Source organism: Rhyacophila brunnea, unplaced genomic scaffold (assembly GCF_057557595.1).
Source record: "Rhyacophila brunnea isolate RB1 unplaced genomic scaffold, BYU_Rbru_1.0 scaffold_1, whole genome shotgun sequence".
Lineage (NCBI taxonomy): Eukaryota > Metazoa > Arthropoda > Insecta > Trichoptera > Rhyacophilidae > Rhyacophila > Rhyacophila brunnea.
The window spans coordinates 62,784,849-62,809,109 of NW_028232751.1; the positions used below are offsets into that span (position 1 = coordinate 62,784,849).

Below are 24,261 nucleotides of genomic sequence, written 5' to 3' on the forward strand. Positions count from 1 at the left end.
ATATCAAAGCTGGTTTAGAAAAAATCAAAACAAGCTATGTATTTTCATTAAACTTTATGTTGAATTTAAGGAAAAAACTTACTATTGCGCCTGTTAATGACACATACCAGAGTTTGAGTCCTGCTTCAGAACGTGCTTTTTACTAGTCGAAAAATAATATTTAAACTCTATAAACAGCGTGAAATGACATTACACTACATAATTATTTACGTTTACTTAAAGAAGAGTGTTAATTTTAAAAGCCCGGTAAGTAATACAACTGTTTATTATAATATCCTAATGTAACTTCTTTATGTGCTTTTGCAAACTTACTTATGCAGTGACGTCCCTAGACAAAATGCCGCCCCTAGGCAGTATGAAAATACCGCCCAATTTTTTATACAGTATTTTTAATCATCCTTTCATGACTCCAATATAAAAAATAACCAACAAAATAGTATATAGGTAGGTATCACTAAAACATACAAAGGTAAATTTATCCCCAAAAGTGGGGATTTTGCGATACATTAATTTACTGTCTTCAGGAATTAAGGGTGATCTGTGTCGCTTTTCTTCTTCACAAAACTAAGCAACATTTGTAATGATATTTTTAGCCTGAGATCGCAAAAGTTTAGACATTATTAACTCGATAATCGATATAATGACGGAACAACCTTCGATACAGACTAATATCGTTGACCAGGTGCGGTAGGTTGGATGCTCTGTAAGAGGAGGGTGCATCTTTAGTTTTCACGACAAATGCAATTTCCGTGCGCACTGGTTAATAAGTCAGACTGTAATTATTCGAAAATTTGTACGTCTCATTTATGGTCACCGAGCACGTCGAAAGGCAACAGAAGTAAAATAGACATTGCGAACTCGACAAAATAATTACAGTCCTGTTAAACCTTTTATGTTAATTAATACATTTTGTGTCCAACCAGTGTGCATATTTTTTGAATGAAAAGATATTTTCGTAATTAAGTTTAAGTACATACTTAGCTATTTTATATATTATACCAAATGATTCTCCTCGATTTGCCGCCCTTCGAGTAACTGCCGCCCCCAAGCGACGCTCAATCTGCCTACCCCCACGGGACGTCACTGTACTTATGAATACATATTGTGCTATTATAGTATGTATATTATTCATAAATTAATAGGCACATAACTTTCGCAGGCATATTATAAATAAGTTTGAGATATGCATCAAGATTATCATATTCATATCATATCATATTCTTTTACGATAATCTCAAATACTGATTTTGTTGATTACTTAGGTAGGTACCAACATTTTTTTTTTTTAAAGATATCAATAGTTATAAAAAGAAAGTCCACCTATGTGCTGCCTCCACCACAAAGCAGATTTAAAGACCCACATAAAATCAGCTATGTGCCTTTTACCCACAAAAAAAATTATTACAACTAAAGAGTTTAATATTGTATTATAAAATATCATTTACACTGAATCCAATGTAAGGGTCGAATTTTCAGTTTATTTGCTTTGTAAAAAATGTGAGGCATTGCTGAGTAAATCAGTTTTTTCCTTCTCCTGAAAAGTTGTGTTTTTTTACATAGCGGATTTTGGAAGCGCAGCGACGATGCGTATATATTTTTATTAAGTGCTTGTTCTTATGGTGAAACTAATGAAAAACCATGTAAATGTGTTATCTGCTCATATACAAGCAGGAAGTTTAATGACTTTCAATCAAATAAAAAGACACATTATATTTATGAAACACATTTAATTGCCATGTTAGTTGTTGTACAAGCAGAATGTATCACCATTTCAAAACACATCATATAATTGCACATAACTTTTTTAGAATCGACTCTTTTAGAGTATTTATAATCAAATAGGTAAATATTTTTTCCGTCAATGACCTTGTTTTCCAAATCTTTGAATAAAAATAGAGCTAGTATTAACCATATTTATTTTTTGACATCAATGGTTTTCCGTGTCCGGCACCCAACATATATTTTCCCGCAGCCCGCAGCAATATTATTAATTAAGTCAATTATTTATTTCTATATATAATAAATTTATTTATTATTATAAGAAAATACAGTGTATAGCGTAAACGTCGGCCTATAGCGTCGTGGATCCCACGTTCGGACAAGTACACATATTGTTTTTCAATTTGTGTATAAGTCAGAGTATGGACCTAGTAAGTTGAGCAAGTAGCTGACATTCATTTCTCGTAGAGGCGAAGCCCATATGATCTTATTAGGATCGGACATGGTCTTAATCTCTAAAATTTTTTTTTTTTTAAATTGATTCAATTATACACAATCTTTTCTGAGCCGGCAGAGTTTTCTCACATACTAATTGTAGCGTCCGTACAATTGCGCCACTATGTATTAAAGATATACACTCAATATATTTGTATTTCATGCCATCAAGGCATATGCTTAAAACATATTTTAATATTGAGCTTGCAACGACTCATTAACTAACAATCATCCAGAAATTTTAGCAGGATGATTGACAATTTCCGATCCTCCAAGTGTTATTTTATAACGAACATTACAATCAACAAGCAGTAAACTTTCATCAGTAATTAATCCATTCTTATCGTCGACAAATTCATACTTTAATAAGTACCGTTACACACACAAGAGGTTTACTTATCAATTTCTATGATGTGTGTTATACACGCAAGTTTTTAAAAATTTATTTTACAACAAATTATCGACAACATAAAAAAATCTTTCTCAAGAACATTTAGAGGATTATAATATTTAACACTGACAACACTTGTTCCACGTCACGAAGATCCAACATAATGATGTATTGTCCAAAGCTTCAATGCTCTGTTGTATCTGTGAACTAGTTACCGATCTTCTACAATATTTATACTGTTTCATTCATCAACATCCCCATCTCTAACAATATGTTCCCCTGTTAGTATGATCTGTACTGCAGATAATATATCATGGAACGTTGACCAATGCTTAACCCTATTTGGGAATATTTCTTTATTTCCATCTTGAAAATGTTTTTCAATAGCTTTTGAACATGGGTAGCCCAGGCGTGGAAAAGCAATGTCCTGAAATATAAAAATACGGTATGCACATAAGTATTTAACGCCTGAGTACCTTACTCCAAGGTTTCTTGGAAATATGTAAAAATTCATAATAACACTACAGTCAAAAGTGACAGTTATAAGTGCAGCAAATGAGAAGGTGGCAGTGTCCATTTTTGAATGTCATAGGTTTAAATCCTGTGTTTAGCTAATTCACATATTATTTCAATATGTGTTTGGATTAGGAAAAATGGTCCTAATAGGTTCTCTTAAAAGACTCAAAAAGCTTTATCGCGGACAAGATACTCAATGGAAACAAGTCGGACTGATATAAGCCATCCAGATGACATAAAAGTAAATAGCAAATGAGCCTATAAATGTCTACATTTGGTTTTATTACAAACATTAGTTATAGTAAAATTCAATGACTTCCAACCTGGCGGTGTGGAGGAATCCTTATTTTTTACTCAATATTACTCAATATTGGTTGGGTTGTTGGTCTACTAATCACTATGACAGCACATAAATATCTGACTAAAGAAGTGAAAACCTTTAGTGCATATTGCCATCACGTTTAGTAATTTAAAACTTACATTTTTTCTAAGATACATCATTGGGCAAACATCATATCTCCCGTCACCGACATATATTACTGTTCCGTAAGATTCCGGGCTTGAGTATGCCAACTTGTTTAAAATTGTCCCCTTACATAGATTGGGAGGGCATAAAGTACACCGTGATTGGTTTTCATAAGGTTGAACCACAAGTTTCCCATCGTCAAGAAATTTGGCAGGATTCGTCACTATGTCTTTCACCTTGTCCTAAAAATATAATATTAAAGTAATAAGCAGCAGTGGGGCAGAATGTCAGCGTCTGATGCCGCAGGTTGGTAATCACGCATCTGGGAAATTTACAGGTCGTTTTTTAATATGACGTTTAACATTAAAAATATTAATTTGGATTCAGTTAAAAGACTATACTTACGAATATATTGCTACACGCACTATATTGTTCAAGTAGAAATAAAGGCTCTATATTACGACCGTACACCCTGGATAAACGTCAGATTTCTTTCCTCAATACTTGAAAGCATCTAAGCGAGATTTTTTGAGCATAGACAATCATCGAAAAAACCGCTATTATAAGCGTAAACAATAAGTACAAATATAAAAATCATTTACAATGTAAGTATAAAATTCAAACATTTTAAATTAATAAAATTCGCCGTTTTCAAAAATCAGTATAGCATAATAGAGTTCGCCAATGCATTTCATAAAATTTAAATAATTATAAAGTAACCTAAGACATTCGTGCACAGACCAAAGCGAATTATTCGCCAATCAAGCTCGTATTGGCTTACGGGAAAGAGCACGCGACGTTCAGATTTCAGAAGGGAATTAAGTTATTATCTTACAAAGTTCAATATGGAGCGCCGCGATTGTTTGACGTTTCGGTATCGAGCATTAAAATAATATATCAATAATTTCATATTATCATTGATACAATTATTTGTCTCCGACACTGCTATCCATTCGCATTTACCACGTCAAAATAACCCGAAAAAAGCACCCGCATCGATATGGAAGGTCCGGTCAAAAGAGTCTCAAAAAATTGCCAAATATATGACAAATTGATGGTTTTCATTGTATCTTTTGATCCCCTGCGTAAATAAATGTTACGTTTGTTCATTAACAACAGGTAAGTAGGGAGCATTACAGCGGCTTTGGCTTTTTTTGAGACTCTTTTGACTGGACCTTCCGTACCGATGGCGGGTGCTTTTTTCGGGATATTTTGACGGGGTACTTGGTGAATATTCGCGTAAATAAAAAATATTCATATAAAAACGCTCTAAATAGGTAAGTAGGTATGCGAAAATAAGGAACATTTTTCAAATTAACGTTATAGATAACAATATTTTATATATAAAATTGAGCCGTGTTAACTAAACGACATTGTTATAATTCCAGATAATTCCGACTCAAATTTGATCAATAAAATAAGAAATACGAGTGATAATGGTTTGGATGGCTTATATTTACTCTTTGATTAGTGATTGTTCTTATAAGATTGTAATATAATATATCCATAGTCAGTATTCCGTATTAACGCATAACCGAGCAAATTAAGAATAAAAAAAATACGAGGTTAGTTTGGTATAATATTTAATATGAAAGATAACACGCTTCATGAATATTTATGATAGGTATATTATGCCGAAAGGTAAGTTTTAAGTAGGAAAAGTGGCATTTTAATGAAAACCAGTGACGTTTAATTTCAATCAGTGTGAGCCGTTTTATCGAGGCTATTTGACCGGGCCATTTGTTTGTGGAAGCGATATGTTAAATATCATAATATCATAAACTGGAGCCTGTTTTATTTATTATACATTTCATTAAATGAATACAAAATAAAAACGGAATACTGACTATGGATAAATATTATTATCTTATAAAAACAATCACTTCCTTCCTTATTTTCGCATTTTTACCTACCTATTTAGAGCGTTTTTATACAAAGGTTTAAGCACGAGTGTCTGTGTCAAAAGTTACTTTATAATTATTTAAATTTTATGAAATGCATTGGCGAACTCTAACATGCTATACTGATTTTTGAAAACGGCGAATTTTATTAGGTAATTGAAAATGTTTGAATTTTATTCATTGTAAAAGATTTTTATATTTGTACTTATTGTTTACGCTTATAATAGCGATTTAGCAATATAATAGCAAATTTTTAAAGATTGTCTATGCTCAAAAAGTGTCGCTTAGATACTTTCAAGTATTGACTAAAAAAATCTGACGTTTCTCTGTGGTGTACTCTCGGTAAATTGAGCTGAGGATAGACATTATCACCAAGATAAACGAGAGCGACCAAGTATTAAAAATTAGCTTTAGCTTTAATCAAAACATTCCTTGAGACTCACTTCACCACATCTGATGAAATAGTAAAAAATGTCCCCCAAAAACAGTCCATGTTTATCAGTCTATCTCCACATCATAGAGTTATTAAATAAAAAAAGGGGCAAGGAATCGGCTTTCTCATACAACTGAATAAAGCAGGCCAACAATAGCCGACAACTTACGAGAAATAGCGATGCGATAAAAAACATGTAGGGCATCATGGAGGATTTACTTTGGACATTATGACGTACCTATATAATATAACGTTAATGCGGAAAATTTGCCACAAATTGATTGCCAGCCTGCCTCACCATACTTGCCGGCTTCACCATACTTTCATATAACCTGCTGCCCCTAGCTCCACATGTATTCCATGAGGTGGGATACCAAAAACATGGCCATTTACAAAGTTTTTATAAAATGGTTATTTGTTTACGAGGAGATGTATTATAGTAGTCTGGACTAGAAAACCTCAGGTTTTTTAGATTGTCAAGAAACTCTTTTTACCTTAAATCCAGACTCTGTAAGCCAGTGATTTATAAATATACTATTGGAGTCACTTATAATTCCTATATGCCATCCATTTGTGTTTAGATATTCAAATAATGTATCCATTCCGGGCATCATTGGTATTTTGGCGATCTGAGCAAGAATTTCACTTTTTGTTACTCCTTCACCATGTAGATAATCAAATGTCTAGAATAGAAAAGAAGACAATAATATTACACACATCGGTATCACCAGATAAGGTAGTAAGAGGAAAAGTATCAATTTAAACACAGATTCACTTTTCCAACAGTTTATTCTAACTATTCTTCTAAATCATGTAGATTCTGAATTCGTAAAATATTTAAAAACTACCCAAAGACATGGATGCCATATGGCAATGTAAGTACCGATTATTATAGACCAAAATCAAGGTACCTGACCATCAAATTCTTTGAAATAATGCATCTATTTACTGTGAAGTACCATAAAAATTTCACAGAAATTTTGGCAGTTTTAATATTTAGAAGTGTGAAAAATTCTTTGATTAGCGAGGCAACATTTTGTGCGTTGCACACCTTAGGCTTAGAGGGAATGCTGTATATTGGGTTTTAGATTTTCTTAATGAACCATAAAGGAAATCCTGAGTTCTAAAACTCAATGTATTATTTCTTCAAATGTTTTCTTTTTATGAGCTTGCTAGTTTGGTTGTTGATTTCAAAGTTGTAGATGGCAACCTTTAGTTGTATCAGTCTTATTTGAATGCATGCGAGTGCAAGAAATAAAATCCCACAGAACAGACATTGACTCCCATCGACTCATGTATTGTTAGTATTTGTGTAGAAATATTTATGTGACTTGGAAGAGTATTCGCAAGATGATTGTAAATTCCTTACTCTGGTCACTCATATGAAGGTGACAGCTGAAAGAGGTAGATTATATGTAAATAACAGTCATTCGTAGAATCCTAGAAAATATTTAAATAAAAGTTATATGAAAAATAAATATAAGTTTATTCCTCACTCCTGAAAAGAAAGAGCACTTGCCCGGGGTTGTTAAGGAGATAAACAAATCAAAGGGGTGAGCAAAATCTTCTTCAACGTTAGTAGGCCATTTTCTGAATATGCGGGATGCTGTTGCTTTGATGCGGCAAGCACACGACAGGGACAGGTATCTGGTAGTCAACATTCAATATAAGACGTCAATGTGTTTACCTGAAGCATATAGAATGTCCATTGAATAATACCTTTCCTATCATAAATGGGAGTCGTTGACCGCAATCGTATTATACTTGCATCAGTGTCATCGTCAATTATAGTGCGGTCAAAATCAAACAAAGCAAGACTTGGCATTTTAAGATAATATAGGTAGGTACCTGAGTATTTTACAAATCTACAACGTACTGGATAATTTTCGAAGAATAAGGTTATAAAATTACACAATTAAACTTGCCAATGCGACAGATTTGATATACGGTATCAAAGATCAAGACAATTTGAAGACATTATCTTATCTTTGAATTTTCAATTTTGAATAAATTTAATCACGGTGAACTTTCTTTTTGACAGTCAGAGTCGTTTGATAGAAGTATTGCCAGTAAATGAAAATTCTACTATTATTTTTTTATGTTTTTGTCATTATAATAATAAATTCCAGCAAAGTACCTACCTACCTAGTAGGTACATAATAATATTATTTAAAAATCTGTAGGTGATAAAAATAAATAATAATTATTATAGTACATACATATTGCAATGGTTAAAAATATTAATGTCCATTATTATTATGTAGCGGTTTTATTCCATACTACAATACCTATTATTTTCTAATATTATCGTTGGTTTCCAGAGTATATTTATTTATTATGTCACATTTGCATATTTTTTCAGAAGACACTTGCGAGATTATAACAATAGCACGTCACTAAAATTTATACCAATCTATTTTTCATAAAGTAAAATCGTTGCCCTTTTACATTTTTCTGTCTATGAATTTTGACCATTTTGCAACACGTTTACGTATGTTATCTATGGCAACACCGTTAGCCTTTTTTTATTATTGTCGCTGAATGTCAGTTTGAAGTTTACCGTCAAAGAAAACTTGAATATTAAATCTCAGTCTACGTACGAGTCAGCCCGTGTTAGTTTAAATTTTTGTAATAATAAGCACAATAAAATGTCCACTTCTTTTGATTATTCAAAACTTTTAGAGTTCCTCGAATTAGTTGGTCGGCTAAAGGTGAGTACCTGCCTAGTTGTCATATTTTTTGTTTAGATTTATTTTGATCAAATGCTACATACGATTTTCGTTTCATTTTAAAGATATATCTCAATCTTAACATGAATAAATAATTTCTGCATTTCTATGTATTCTATCACACTTAAGCAAAAGAGAGGTTATGTACGAGGTCCAGACAAGATATTGTTTGACAAATGAGCGGTAGCATGTACCTCCATACATTTGGTAGATCATAATTATGGGCCTCCACAGAGTGGAGGCTTGTTTTAACAGATTATTGGTAATTATGCAGTTGGTAAGTATGCATACAGTTTATTCCATGTAGCCAATTAATTATATTAAATACCCTTTTCTGTTCCAATATAGTTCTTATCCGATAATTGTTAATTTAAAATTTGAATTTTTCATACATTTCGATGCATCATTATCACGCTAAGATTAATTATATTACTTAGGTTGTATTAGGTTGGGTTTGGTCTAAAAAGAAAGTTATAAAATGTCATTTGGGCATCTTCGGCACATTTACCAGATTTTTTATGAAAAAACGGATGTTAGCCACTTGCTCAATCTATTAGGTCCATACTCTAACTCCAAAAACAAATTGAAAATCGATATGTGTATTTTCCAGACCCAGGATTTAAACCTGGGACCCATAACATTATAGGTCAACGCGTAAGCCACTCGGCAATCGTGGGCGATGGTACATATTACCATTCGTTTAATTTTGTTCAAAGGTGTTAACGATTTTTAATTTCACCATTTATTTTAATCGTATACAATATTGATATTCTCAATGCATAATAAACTACAAAGATGAACGATTACACATAAAAACCATTATTACGTATTCATAGGGAACATGAACCATGAAGATAATACAGTCGAGCTCGGTTATTACGATCACGGATATAGCAAGATCTCGGATGCAACGAGGAAAAATTTGTTAACATTTTAGTTTATGATTTTCTCCATAAATTTATTCACTTTTATAACGAGCTCCTTATCGGATATACCGAGCTAAAATATCCTCAAAATTTTTCTTGAAACTGTTTACATATCGAGGGTATACTGACAGAAAGCATTAACTTATTAAAACAAGTTCTGAGATAATCGCAAAAAGGACTTTAATTTTTTTTTCAAAGCGTTCTCCCACGTAGATTTTTTTATGTTTTAAAAACATTTTTTCTACATTAAAAAGACTAGCCTTTATGGCAAACACAATATACGATATGTTACAAGTCCTGTATTTTGTATATGCAGAACGCATTAGGTCATTATCATGCTTTCTATCAGAATAAAAAAATAACAATATGATTTAATAATGTTTCTATTTTCTCACCATTATATCCTATGCCTTTGTGCGTTTTACCAGGACGTAGAGCGTAAAATTGTATACATTTTGGCATTTAAAACAGAAAAACAGCGAAAACTGAAATAATGCGTTCTGTCAGTATACCCTCGATATATTGTGATATACAAAATTAAAGCTTATTAGATTTCCTAATATATTTATATAACACCTTTTTTTCTATCTCTAACCGTTTATGAGATATTTGCTGTTGAAAACAGTATATGTATTCAGAAACATGCGTTTTAGTAAAAACCAAACTTTAATGGTCAGAGATAGAAAAAAACGTGTTATATAAATATTTTAGGAAATCTAATAAGCTTTAATTTTGTATATAACAATATTTTTGCTACGACCAACCGTTTTTGAGATATAAACGAAAAACAAAAAAATGTTCCAAAATTTCGCGGTTTTTTTCCCTCCAAAAGTTGTGCCAATGTCAGCCGAATTGGCAAACTCGTTTTATTCTCACTCTTTATTATTTACACACAAGTAGGAAAAAAAATCTTCTACCCCACCTTTTGCAACCATAACGTATTTTTCGTTCCAATTTGACTTGACTATAAGTCATTTAGAGCAAAAAGCGGAGTTAGCAACATTGCACTGTATATACTCGTATATTGATATATTATTTATTATTTAGTCATGTGCAGGTTTTTTCACATATTGTGATAACATGACAACCTTTCGCGTATCTTTTAATAAACAAAACAAACCTCACCCTATGACTTTGATACCAATGTTAAATTTTTGATGATGCATGCAATAATGTCTTCCACGTATTTTATTATTGAAAGTATGTAGCTGATGCATATTTATACAACAGCTAATATCAAAACATTGTATTATGTATTAGTATTACTATATAATATAATTAATATATTATTTGATATAAGTATATAAAGGTACTGTCAAAATCACTTAAGATAATATTATCATCATTATTAAACAATTAAAATAAAATACAATATACTGTACTTTTGACAAATAATTTAATAATAATCACGATCAGTATTCTGTAAAACAATCTTAACTGATGAAAAGGACAAAAGCGATCCTGATCAGTATTAAATTATGTGGAATATATCATCGCCGTAGATGTCAAGGGAGCCAGTCCACAAAATAGTATTGTTGAGAAACAGGCACTCAAAGATTTTGTGTAACAAAGAAAAGTAACATTTTTTTATAGAACTTTTTTGTTTTTAAAGGTATAACGGTGAAACTTTCAACATAGAATATACTTTGTGGTGTTATCTTTTTGTTATTTTGTACAAATAACTAAAAAAAATAGTATTTTAGAAGTTATGTTCATATACAGTTGGCACACGTGTGTGGTAGTCGAAAGAGTTTTGTGGCTTAATTCCATTGACCATCTTTGATGATTTTAAAATGCTTTTGTGTACTTTACTCATTTTTGCCAAATTTGTGGCTTGGTTCCCTTGACATCTATGGCGACGATTTACTAGATAATATTTGTGCGGTAGGCCATCAAATCATCATTCTATTTTATAAACCCAATGACATTAATATGAACGAATCATCTGGGAATAAAAATGACACTCACTTTTTTGTCGGGTCTGCCGAATGGCATAATCTGTTCTAACGCCATTACAATAAAGGTGATATTGCTATAAATTCCTGATGCTTTTAGTTGGGTCTGCTGAACGGTTCGGGTCGAACGGGTTCGCTCAAATGAACATTGACACTAGAAACACTATTCTAACGCCATTACAATAAAGGTGATATTGCTATAAATTCCCCATGCGTGATATCGCATAATGGAAATTGCGTGACGTCTACCTATACATGTGCGAATGTCGCTGTGCGTGAATTTAATTGCTAGCTACTGTATTGAGTGCGTTGTCCATTAATAATGTCATTATATAAACCTCACAAATCCAAAATAACTTTCTTCGGGAGACGTTAAAAACCATCTAGTTTTCATTTAAAGAATAAACTACAGAATGTCTTCATCAAGAATTTGACAGATACACCATTGAAGTAATTGTTTAATCATTTCAGCATGAAAAACGAACCGGATGGGTCATAAGAGGCATAAACGACTGCGAATCGATCGCTGGTCATATGTACAGAATGGGTATGATGACATTTCTCCTGAAGGACTCTGACGGTCTTGATCGATTTAAATGCCTACAGATTGGTAAGACATTCGCTGGAACGTACATGAAAAAATTTCACTTATTTCTTTCACTATAATATAATATATCGACATAGTTATATATATTGCTTATTTTAAATCGGTCACTCTTTGACAAAAGCTGATGTGTTAATATTTATAAAATACGTCAGATATTTGAAAAATCATATTGCTGTAGTTTCATAATTTGTTATAATATTTTAACATTTAACGTACTTAATAAGTTTTACGTCTGATATGATAATATTAACACTAATTATCTAAACAATGTTTGTCTGTAATCAGTAAGGCGTAAAATAAATATATTGGCCAAATCTATAGATACTAACATAATTCATCTGCTGTTTAAATTACTCATTTATCTAAACTGGTCAAAGATTACTGAAAGATATGACATGTCTATTTACAAATACCGATAGTTTCACAACTCAATATTTGTGGTAAATGACATTTTTGTGTTTCATGTGTAAATGGCTGGTAAACAGGGAACAAAAAAATAATGGCAAGTCCATTAGGTACGATTCTCAAGTGTGGAAAAATATGGGATGAACTAAAACATTAAAGAATAATATGTTATTTTCAATATTCACTTAAATGCAATGCGCTTTCGCGATGTAAAATGTTGCCTCTGGGATATACTTATTTTTGTTACTACTGTATTTTTGTATTGTATTACTATTAAAATAAGTCACAATATTATCTTTTGCGTAGCGCAGTCACCATGTATTTTTTGTTTCAGTTATAATCACTAAAGTGTTTGAATAATAAACGAGGACCATTCTGCATACATTTTTAGTCTGCCAAAGTCCACTGATACAAATTTTGTAAACAGATAAAATCAAATGAATGTGATCGGAAATTGAACCCTACCTGCACTCTAATAAGGGTTAATTTATAAACCGCGTTGATTTGTAATTAGGGCGATTCTTACAGATTTTCATCGGACAGTATTGATATATTGTGTATACTGCATACCAGTGGCGAAGGGTGGAGGTAGGCTGTTAAGATCCGCCATAAACAGTGCACATTAAACTTTTTCAGACATAGATATTTGTTTTCATTGAAATAAGACTACAATTTACAGTTAGTGTTGGTTAGTTTTTAAAATTCAGCTAAACCCTGAGAAACCAAGCCATAATAGATAATAGTCAAAAAATACATGTCTATCTATAAAATATCTAAAATTATGCAATTAAATCATACATAACTTTGAATATTTTATAAATAGAATAATATTTTTTATTTATTATAGTTTGGTTTAGTCAGGGCTTAATGAATTAAAAAAAATAACCAACAATATTTGTAATATGTATTTTTAATCCAACGAAAACACATAACTATGAATGAAAAAGTGTGCACAATTTTGTCGTATTGCCCAAATTAGACCAAAACTATTATGGTTTCGTTTAGGCATGGCTTAATTGATTTTTAAAAACTAACTAACACCATCTGTAAATTGTACTCTTAGTTCAATAAAAACAAATACATACGACTAAAAAAGTTTAGTGTGCACTATTTATAGCAAATCTTAACAGCCTACCTCCACCCTTCACCACTGCTGCATACCAATAGTTATAACTCATTGAATAATTTTCCATGTGTTTATACATGATGAAATATCTTTATTTTTCAGCATTAGTCCACGATCTTGCAGAATGCATTGTGGGAGATTTGACACCGTTTTGCGGTGTACCGCCTGATGAGAAACACAGACTTGAAGACGAGGCAATGAAAGATATTGAAGGACTCACCGGCCCTTCTGGTGCTATGCTATACACTCTGTATAAAGTAATTATACATTCAATGTTAACCAGTTTTACCATCTTTTATGTTAAGTTATGTTATGTTCAGTTTATGTCAAGTTATGATACTTTTGCATTATGCCTACCCCCTAACCAACTCTATCTTTTTTTACCCCCACCACATAGTATTGACAATCATTATAAAATTACATATTGTCCGACAACCAATCGGCGAGAACAGGTTGTCACTGTAGTCACATATTTTGAGAAAACAAATCCTGTGAAATTAGATTTTTAATTTATATTGATTTTATTCTCATTAATTCACTTCAATTACTTTTAATTTATTATTATTTGATAAAATTAACAGAAGAAAAATAAATTCAAATAATTTCACATTTTAATTATTATGATAGTTAGGTTAATTAATACAGTACACTCTCAGTAATCTGCAGCTCGATTACTACTATAATCCGCCGTTATTTTTACTAGTTGAAAGCACAAAACCAAGCTCTATAATTCGCCGGTATTTGATTGTCAAATTCAGAAGTCCGCCGCGTTCAAGTATACAACGCAGATGAGACGGGTTTATTTTGGAAACTTCTTCTTCGTAAATTCGTAAAACGTACGTTCATTGCGAAGAAAGTAATGTGCATGGGAGGAAAGTGCCCAAGTACCGCATCACAATTATGCCGTGCTCCAATGCAACCGGGACACAAAATGAAGCTTTTGTTCATAGGGAAAGCCAGGAATCCTAAGCCATTTAAGAATATCTGTCTCACTGAACAACTGGGTGTGTCAAGTGATTTACTGTTTAATATTTAGTTAATACTTGATTTTAATTATAAATAAAACCGTAATTTGCTAGTACAAATTTCTCAAACGTGTTTTAATTTTTACCATATTTTGTATGTATGCACTATAATCCGCCGTTTACACTAATTGGACACTTGTCTGGTTTTTGGGGTGGCGGATTACTGAGAGAGATTACTGTACAGGGTAATTATTGAGTTTGGAAGAAAATAGATTATTAAACCCACATTAGCGGATAATAATGCTGTCAGTATTTATCAATTAACTTCTTCACCGCGGAGAAATTAATTACTATTTAATTACCACATTTAAATAACATGCTAATTATATCGAATGGCCACCTAATAAGGGAACAACAGGTGCGTTTGGCGTAGTTGGCCATTAGATATAATTAAAGTGTTGTTTAAATGTGGTAATTAAAAGGTCAGCAGTGATTGTGTTAAATATAATCGAAACTTTCTAAGTATTTATGATTAGATATAATTTTAATTAATATTGTAACACTGAATAAAATTGATAACCGTATTTTATGTTTTCAGGAATATGAGACTCAATCGAGCCCCGAAGCCAAGTTTGTGAAAGATCTCGACAGGTTCGATATGGTGCTACAGGCTTATGAATATGAGAAAAGGAACAAAACCCCGCATTCATTGCAAGAGTTCTTCACAGCCACTGAGGGAAAGTTTCATCATCCAACCATCATTAATCTACTAAGTGAACTTCACAAAAAGAGAGGAGCCATGGAGCTTCAGCCGGCAGAAGAATTACCAAAATCAAATGAATAATGTGAAAGCAAACATTTCTATAAAGTGCTATGCAGTGATTTAGAAAGATTAACATATTATGTATTATATCTCGTCGATATATCTTGTAAATCCTGTATATCTAAAACAAGAGACAGTGAAAACTGTCTGCTTTTTAATAAACCATTTTATTCAACGAATAATTCACAAGATTTGAGAATGTAACATATATTGAATATATTGAACACACATAGCTTGAAAACACCTCATATATATACCTACTAGAAAAGTCTCATTTGAACAAATATTTGGCGAGCCAGATGTCTATTAGTAATTAGGGCAATTAATGACACCTTTTGTCAGGGAACTCAGACATAATGGGAACTGAAATACCTAACGGGTAAGGAGTAACAGGTAACCGATCTCAAGTAAGGAAGAATCCGGGATAAACTTAAACACGTGTCAAGAATACGTTATACGTCGAATACTAACAACTGCTCTCAGTTTATGCATTGACGCTCATTTAATATTGATGTATTACAGTGGCGAAGGGTGACTTTTGGAAAGAGGTAGGCTGTGGAGATCAGAGAAAAAGAGCATAGGTACTTGTCAGGTATACTTACAAGAGATAAGAAGATAATACTTACGATATTACTACTGATGAATAGGTGCACACTAAAATGACAACGACACACTGAATCATTTTACAACTGCCAGTTAAAAACGAATATCAGATAAATTGTTGTGATAATATCTAATATAAGTTTTTTTTTGCTGTGTGCAAATCTAAATGAACCCTTGACCTTCCAGCTTTGATAATACATATATGATTTTTTAGCAAACGTCAAACTCGAGAATGATATTCTTAAAATTTGGAAAAATAGACATTTAATAAATACTTATATATTTAAAGCACTGACAAATAACTTAGGGTCCAAAATAAGATAATCTATCCACATTCAGAACACAATAAATCACTGAATTTTGTCTAACAAAATAAAACTTTACCACCGTGTTTGGAACAACAATCTGACTGAATTAAAATGATATAAATTATGTTTGTCTATGACTGAACTAATCTAAATAATAATCACGAGATACAATTATTTGTTATTTTTAAAAACAATTAATAATTATATCTGATTGAACCCAATGGACATTATTTTTTTAAATCATCTTATTTATTTATTATTTGATTAAAGCAGCAGGCATAGACAATAAAATTTGCATAAAGAGTTGTAAGCTGTGTCTCGAGCGCTTACCAAACGAGACAAAATTTGTAGACTTGCCTGAAGAGATGAGTCATCATAATTATAGAAAACAATTTTCGATTATGATGTCAATAATCGTCATTCAAAGAACAAAAACAGATGTCACTACTTGCGCGTAATTTTTTGTTTGATTCTAAACTTGACTAATTTAAACAGTCGCCATTCTAAATTCAAATTCTGACCATAGATGACTCAATATTTTAAAATATTCCACATTTTATTAATGTATTTAAATTTGAAATAAATACTTAAAGATATAGTTTTCTTGAAGGTAGGCTTTAAATAATCGCTTAAGCCTTAATTACAATGAGCTTCTTTACGAGCTGTTTATTGGCGAATTTACAATCTGCCTGTAAAGTCGCCCAGTGTAATCATCGAATAAGCTAATAAGCAGGTTGTAAACACTCTACCGAGAAAAGTTGAAAGCCGGTCAATTTCACACGCTACACGCCTGCGTGTGGGCCTACTGCGTCTGCGCAATAGAGCGCAGTACCAACCTCCCGGTAAAAAAACCAACTACATTCTATCAAAATAGTCGCTGGCTTGTGGCTTCTCAGCGAATGGAAAGTTTTGTGTGTAATCATCAAATCGCAGTAGCTGAATCGCCCGCTTTTAAATTCGCCAATAAACAGCTCGTAAAGAAGCTCAATGTAATTGAGGCTTTAGTATAGAGTCTTCGCCACTGGTGTATTACATACACTATTGCACATGCATAATGCATGTTTCACTTTTGTAGGACACTCACATTCAAAACCCTGCATCAAAATGTAGCGTATTGAATATACCCTATTGGAATTCTATCTATTATCTGTTCTGTGCCTTAAGTATTTAAAACACAAAAACCGAGAGTCAATAGTAACGTTATTTGATAAGCATTTTATGCAAGAACTACTAGTTAAAATTATCGTAATTAAGTAGAAAGCCCGTAGTGTAATTGGTTAAAGCACATTGGCGCGGTATCAGTGGTTATACAGGTTCAAATTTTTTTCAAATGTGATTTTTTCTAGTAGGTATATATCTGAGGTGTTTTCAAGTTATGCATGTTTGATTTTTGTTTAAATTATAATTTTAAAAATTGGAAGATAAAAAGAACTTTTTATATACCACGTTTTTAAATTTTCTGTTGAATCATATCGAGGGCTTAGTGTCAAACAACACTATCTACAAAAGTGTAACTTTACAGGAGAGCCAAAAATCGTTATTTTAGATTCTTGTAATTCAACAAGGGAAATGTTTATTTAAAACCTAATGTTAATATTTTATAATTTATTGTGTATTGTACATTTATCTTGCTTATGATGATGTTAAAATTTATAGGGATAGTTTTTAAAAAATATGAAAACAAGGGTAACTTATGTAGTTAGCGTTAAACTTTACTGACGATTTAATAAGAAATTAGAAAAGATTGACATAACGTTGTTTGACTATCATGTAGCCGTAAATGTAAAATAACGTTATCTCAAAAAAAAAAAAAAAACCCTTTTTTGTAGATAACGTTGTCTGACTTTAAGCACTCGATATATACTTGACAATTCTATGTATTAATAAATACTTTTTTTTGTACTTGATAGAAATACTGAGTAAATATAAAATACTGAAATGTCATTTCGACATTTCATAATAGTAATATATTTATTTGCTTTTTTAGCTGTTAGATAAACAAATTAAATAAATGACATATTATGATTAATTACTTACATCAATTTTTTCGCTTGCTGAAATTCTTATTCAGATTGTAGGCATCACTGATGACTAGTTTAATTTGGGTTACTGACCTTATCCTTATCCAATCAGATCTGATATTATATAAAACGATCCAATTGCAATGTATCTTTTTTACACATTATACATTACAAAAATAAAGTTAATTCTTAACATGATCCAATTGAAAATATGTAAATCCACATATATGTTCGGCAGTGGCGAAGGGTGACTTTTGGAAAGAGGTAGGCTGTGGGAGTAACCATGCTTGTCAGATATATTTAAGGGAAATAAGAAGATAACCCAATATTACTACTGATGAATAGGTACGCTAAATCGATGAAATTTCAAAAGTTTAATTGGTTTGTTATAATTAGTTTGTAAAAATAAACAATTAGTTTGAATTACTTATGTATTTTCCTAAACATTTATAAACGTAATATACGCTCAAAATATATTACCTATTATCTTTGAAAATATCCGTTGTTGTGTATACCTATATTATGTTCCATAACAATTTATAATTTAACCCATAAAACTAGACATTTTAAAATACTTCTATATTTAAAACACAGACTTGGGTAGGTACAATATCTGATATAACTAAATTGTCTAATGAGTGAACTAATAGATAAATAAAAATCACGTGATAAATTATTTTATATTTTTAACAACAATCAATACATATTTATGTGATTGAGTCCCATAGAAATTATTACCATGTTTATATTAGCTTGTATTCTTGTTTGTCCCGTACAGATTTTTTCTTGTTTGTCCAATATTTTTAACTAACTTCCCGACTAGCTAGACACTTGAAACTTTTAGAATATGTCAGAACACGACGGGAATGCATTTTTTTAATACTTTTGGCCATCTTTAAGCAGAATTGAATTCATTTTCAGTTAATTCTATTTTGTATGTTTCGGAAAAAAATCGTTAAAAGTAATATTTACTACTCACTATTATTGGTTGCTAAGTGGGTCCTAGCAACTAAATTATTTATATATACGTGCATTACTATGGAAATCAATATGAAATGTCAAAATGCCATTTCAGTATTCTATATTTATTAATACATAGAATTGTCAAGTTTATATGATTCAACAGAAAATTTAAAAACGTATATAGGAAGTTCTTTTTATCTTGTAATTATTTTTTAAATTATCTTATTAATTATTTTGCATAAATGTGCTCTAGCGATGTAAGTGCTAACGAAACAACTTTTAGATTTGTATGCGGGACGCCAGACATCTTCAAATTATGGGAAAAAACTTCATATTGAAAAACTCGACGATTCACGCCAAAATAATCCCATACAATGTGTGAAGCGAAACGTGGTGTTTTATTTTTTTTAAGTTTTGAGAGATGGCATAGATGGTGCTTATTGAAATATGGGAAAAGATCGTAAAATTAAGACAATTATATGATAGATGTCTTTCGGCATATTGAATATATTATTATTTTATTTATATAAATACGTCAAAATGAAAATAAAAATTATTTTTCTTAAGAAGGTAGGCTTTAAATAATCGCCTAGTATAGAGTCTTCGCCACTGATGTTCGGTGACCATTTAATCTTCATTTTAGAGGAGGGTCCTTAACTTTACTGTGGTGTACTTTAGATTCAATTTTATTTGAAAACCACGATTTTGTCCTTTTTAAAAATGGTACTTTATTTCTCTGTGACCTGTAAACCAAATGGCTTGAAAGATAGTCAAACGAGTAGCTAGTATATATTGAATTTTACACTGATCCTCATGTAATAACATGCCATACTCACAGAGGAGCAAGATGGACGACTGAAACATTTCAAATGGCATATTCTTCAAACGGGCCTCGCACTTGTCACCGGCCCTGCTCATGGTAATCTGTTCTTACATCTCAAAAACTTTTCAATTAAGTACATTATTTTGGTCAAATCATTCACCGGATAAATCTACAATTGTAGTTTATGGACCCCTGATGTAAATGGTGGGAGAATAAATCTATATAATATGTATAGCAAAATTCGATTACAGTCCTACAAACTTATCTGAAGAACGGTCAAAAATGGAACTACGAACTACCATATGGACGCCATATTGAAAACGTCATTCGAATGACACAGTGGATGTATCATATTATATACCAAGGTTTTCAAAAGCGATGGGACACATTCCGTATTATGTATTACAATAGAACATGAAAGATTGATTGTTTCTAACAAATCATTAATTATAATAATAAAAAGATCTTACATAAATTATCATTTAAATTCTAAATGAAAACAATGTACCTTGGCGCATTTATGTTTAAATTTAAATCGACAACAGAATTTTTGCATGTACCACAATATTGTTTAATGTTAGTATGTATGTAACAGCTTTTTCCAAAAAATAGGACTTAATCAATATTTCCACATGTTTTTATTTTAATAAATTTCATTGTGGAACTCAAAAGTATCATTATTTTGTATTTAGGATATTGACTTTTTAGTTTGTCCATTTCCGCTCCTGTCCTAATACATCCAGGTATAAAATGTGGTCTCTCATTATGTGCAAGTATTTTTATGATAAATTTATATTTACTGACAGGCAACACCAACATTTTTTACAACAGCGTTTGCCTTCGTATACTTAACAGCAGTGGCGCACCCAGGGGGGGGGGGGGGGGGGCGCAAGGGGCCCTGGCCCCCCCCAAACATGAAAATTATCAGAATGACTTTAAACATTGAAATTGAAAGGCAATAAACTATACCTTGGGCTTAGACAAATAAAAACACGGCAAAAAAATGATTTGTAATTATTCTCTAGCACCCTTTTTAGAAAAATTTCTAATTTCTAACACAAAAATTTCGAAACACTATTGTCGGGTTTTTTTAGAAACCCAATTCCTAATGGAACTGTCAAAAAATTCTTGGTGTCTACCCGAATTCCGGAGTGGTGTAGGTCATGGCTGGGGAAGGCTGACAGGGCTCTACCCTGGGGGCCCGGCGTGTCGGGTTGACCAGATAAGTGAGATAAACACACATCATAAATTAGCTTTAATAGCAAAAAAAGTCGCCTGCGGCGCTATTATACTTAACGGCCATGAACATTTTCTATTAAATAATTGTGCAATATATTTTCTGATTATTATGTGTCGATACTCGACAGCTCCATTATTAAAGTAGATGTATTAAAAATCGCCAATAATTCGCTGTATGAGTACTAAATACCCTTAATTTGAACTAAAACACAATTTGAAAAACGTTAATGTAGCGTTTCACATTGCCTTTAATCTTAGTGGTAGGTAGGCGGCCCGCCAAATATATAGCCTGAGGGCCCGTTTCCGGATGTGGGGCAATGGTGTAGGTACACCGAGTGCAATAGACAAATGACCGATAAACGAAAAATTAATCTGTGTTGTGTTGAGTAGGTTTGTGTATAAGTTAAATGCAATAATACTTTTTTTTTTGTTCATTTTCAATTAATATTATGGAACCTCAATAAAATAACCAAAAATCGACGATAAACATTCGGTAATTTTTTTTTCAGTGGAATTGGGCATAATTATTGTAGCTCTCTAGACCAAGCGGGTAACACAGCCGCTATTATATGAATAATGTTTTAGCATACTAGGCGCACACGTCCAGCATGGTCGCTGTTAGTCACTTCCAATCCGCCAGTCGCTGATGACACGCTCTACGGTTACCGCCACTATGCCTACAATTTAATAAAAACTAGGAGAAACTGTAAAAATATACCGCCGTGTATTGTAAAAATAATAAAGTATATGAAAAAGAAAAAGAGCCTATGGGACTAATTTATATTCTCCTCCTTGGGCCCCCCCAATATTAAATCCTGAGTACGCCACTACTTAACAGTGTACTAGACTCTAGAGCATAATATTATCTTCTGAGAGTGATATCTGCAATGAACCTGAAATATCAAGGAAAGTAGGAGAATAAATTAAGTGCAATACCAGAGTTCTGTGTTCGAAAGGAAAAGGACGATAAGTTTTAAAAATCGAAAAACGATTTAAATAATATGCCAAATAAACCATAAAACATATTATATGCACAATTAATGAGAGAGGGGATGGGTCAAATCCAACGTCTCTGAATTGCTAAAATCTACACAGAATAGTCCAAAAATCAATCTTCTTTTGTCTCTTCTGAAAAGTAGCGATTTTTGACTTATGCCTTCTTCCAATTGCACACAGAATTATGTCAAAACGAACTTGTGCTTGCCATATGCCCCAATGCTTGGTCGTGACAGGGTGAAAGAAGAAGATGAATAGATATTAATAATAATGTATATTTAGTTAAAAATATAAGTTTACACAATGAAATAATTGTTTATTTTTTTGCCTTAAGTATGTTTTTTGAAAACAAAAAATATTTACAAAAGAAAGTGCAGCCCGCCAAATATTTTTGATTTAAAAATTGTCCCTTTGAGGAAAAAATTTGTGAACCGTACCTAGACTTGTCTAGAGATTGTCTTGTTAAACATGTGACTACCGAAATAGCTATCAATCACCAACAATCAACCACAAACCAACCAGAGTCATGCCAATCAAGGATGTTGGGAGTGTAAAATATCCTGACGGCAGGATCTGCTGGGCAGCATAGGTCTGAAAAAAATATTTTATGATTTTATTAAAAATATACTAAGCCCCCTCCCCCCCCCGGTTGCACAATGAAAATCGTCTCGATCGGGATATAGTCAAAACTGTGCGCAATGTTGGATCTTCTTCATGCCATGCCAGGACAGTGATGCCACGCCACTAGCTACCTGCACCACATGTCGGATGAAGTTTGTTGCTTGCGACAACAGCTTTTTTTCCAACTAATTTATTTAAAAAAAATTTTTTTAACATATTGTGGATATTACGAATTATAAGTTTGAGATGTTCTCAGCGTGACATTTAGAAACAAAGAAATATTATTAAAACAGTAGTACATAAAAAGGGATAGATCAATATTAAGTTATTAAACAGTAGAAATGTGTAAATACAAAAAATATAAATTAGTTAGGCACAAGGAAGTACACCGGATGAGTTAAGCAGACCCTATTTAAAAAATTTATAAAACAACGTCCACCTATACTCATCCTCACGTAGGTGGAATATATCAACACCCGAAGCAATTTCGTTGAACATAGTTATCGCCCTCCCAATTTGCATTACCAGTGGCAGGTTGGTTCTGCACCTTGGGAGAATAAACAACTGATACTCTCTATTTCTAACACACAGGTCAACACTGCCCGAAATGGCAGAGTTCTCATTTATACCTAGTATAAGTCGAAAAAAATCCGTAGCTAAATAAAGATTTCTTCTAAATTGCAGACTGCAGTATGTAAGCATGCCTAAGAGAAAGTCAGTTGGATAAAGCCACGGATAGTATCCATATAACCTCAAGTAAAGGAGTCTCAAGAATTTCTTCTGAACCCTCTCGACGATAAGGCCATACTTCAACTGATGCTGTGCCCAAACAATAGACCCACTCTCAAGCCTGCTTCGAACTAAAGAATTAAACAAAAGTTTTAATACCGTAACATCCGAAAAGACCCGGGAAGTACGCATGACGAAGCAATGCCTTGTTGCATTGGTAACTATATGGCTAATAAATGTCAGTTTACTCTCAAACGTAATGCGAAGGTCCCTTACAGATGATATTCGTGACAGTTCGTAAAACATTCGTAAAACAACACTTTTGAGGCTCTGGAAACGACAAAAGATTGCATTTATCAATATTGATCAATATTCTAGTTTGTTACGTCTGCCCCAATCTAATATATTAATCAAGTTGGAGCTGACGGCAATCGTCCAAGGTGACAACTTCCAAAAAGAGTTATAAGTCATCAGTGAACAACAAACACATAGCATATTTTA

The 24,261-nt window shown here is 32.2% G+C and overlaps 2 protein-coding genes across 4 annotated transcripts; one reads left to right on the forward strand and one right to left on the reverse strand.

The window, feature by feature from the left end:
* Window positions 1–2,253: 2,253 nt before the first annotated feature.
* LOC147080053 (pyridoxal phosphate phosphatase PHOSPHO2-like) lies at window positions 2,254–16,176 on the reverse strand. 3 transcript variants are annotated; one of them, XM_085947842.1, is made up of 5 exons: window positions 16,084–16,176; window positions 7,418–7,608; window positions 6,416–6,604; window positions 3,602–3,829; window positions 2,254–3,032 (listed from the first exon to the last, which is right to left on the reverse strand). In XM_085947842.1, the coding sequence occupies exons 2-5, from the start codon at window positions 7,580–7,582 to the stop codon at window positions 2,847–2,849; spliced, it is 768 nt and encodes a 255-aa protein (XP_085803968.1). In that variant the 5' UTR covers window positions 7,583–7,608; window positions 16,084–16,176; the 3' UTR covers window positions 2,254–2,846. The 3 variants fall into 3 exon arrangements, with proteins under 3 accessions (XP_085803968.1, XP_085803967.1, XP_085803969.1); XM_085947841.1 differs by lacking the exon at window positions 16,084–16,176 and adding an exon at window positions 7,770–7,992; XM_085947843.1 differs by lacking the exons at window positions 7,418–7,608; window positions 16,084–16,176 and adding an exon at window positions 7,609–7,992.
* LOC147080054 (5'-deoxynucleotidase HDDC2-like) lies at window positions 8,406–18,168 on the forward strand. Its single transcript, XM_085947844.1, has 4 exons — window positions 8,406–8,632; window positions 12,003–12,141; window positions 13,772–13,926; window positions 15,233–18,168. Exons 1-4 carry the CDS (start codon window positions 8,570–8,572, stop codon window positions 15,476–15,478), a joined length of 603 nt encoding a protein of 200 aa, XP_085803970.1. The 5' UTR covers window positions 8,406–8,569; the 3' UTR covers window positions 15,479–18,168.
* The last annotated feature ends 6,093 nt before the right edge of the window (window positions 18,169–24,261 follow it).

Excerpts from the sequence above, each read along its gene's own strand:
- LOC147080053 (XM_085947842.1), bottom strand. The coding sequence starts at position 7,582 with ATGTTGACTACCAGATACCTGTCCCTGTCGTGTGCTTGCCGCATCAAA. Across the intron at positions 6,605-7,417 it reads AGTGCTCTTTCTTTTCAGGA|ACATTTGATTATCTACATGG; the intron begins GTGAGGAATAAA and ends TTTCTATTCTAG. Across the intron at positions 3,033-3,601 it reads TGATGTATCTTAGAAAAAAT|GACATTGCTTTTCCACGCCT; the intron begins GTAAGTTTTAAA and ends TTTATATTTCAG.
- LOC147080054 (XM_085947844.1), top strand. The coding sequence starts at position 8,570 with ATGTCCACTTCTTTTGATTATTCAAAACTTTTAGAGTTCCTCGAATTA. Across the intron at positions 12,142-13,771 it reads ATTTAAATGCCTACAGATTG|CATTAGTCCACGATCTTGCA; the intron begins GTAAGACATTCG and ends TTTATTTTTCAG. Across the intron at positions 13,927-15,232 it reads TGCTATACACTCTGTATAAA|GAATATGAGACTCAATCGAG; the intron begins GTAATTATACAT and ends TTATGTTTTCAG.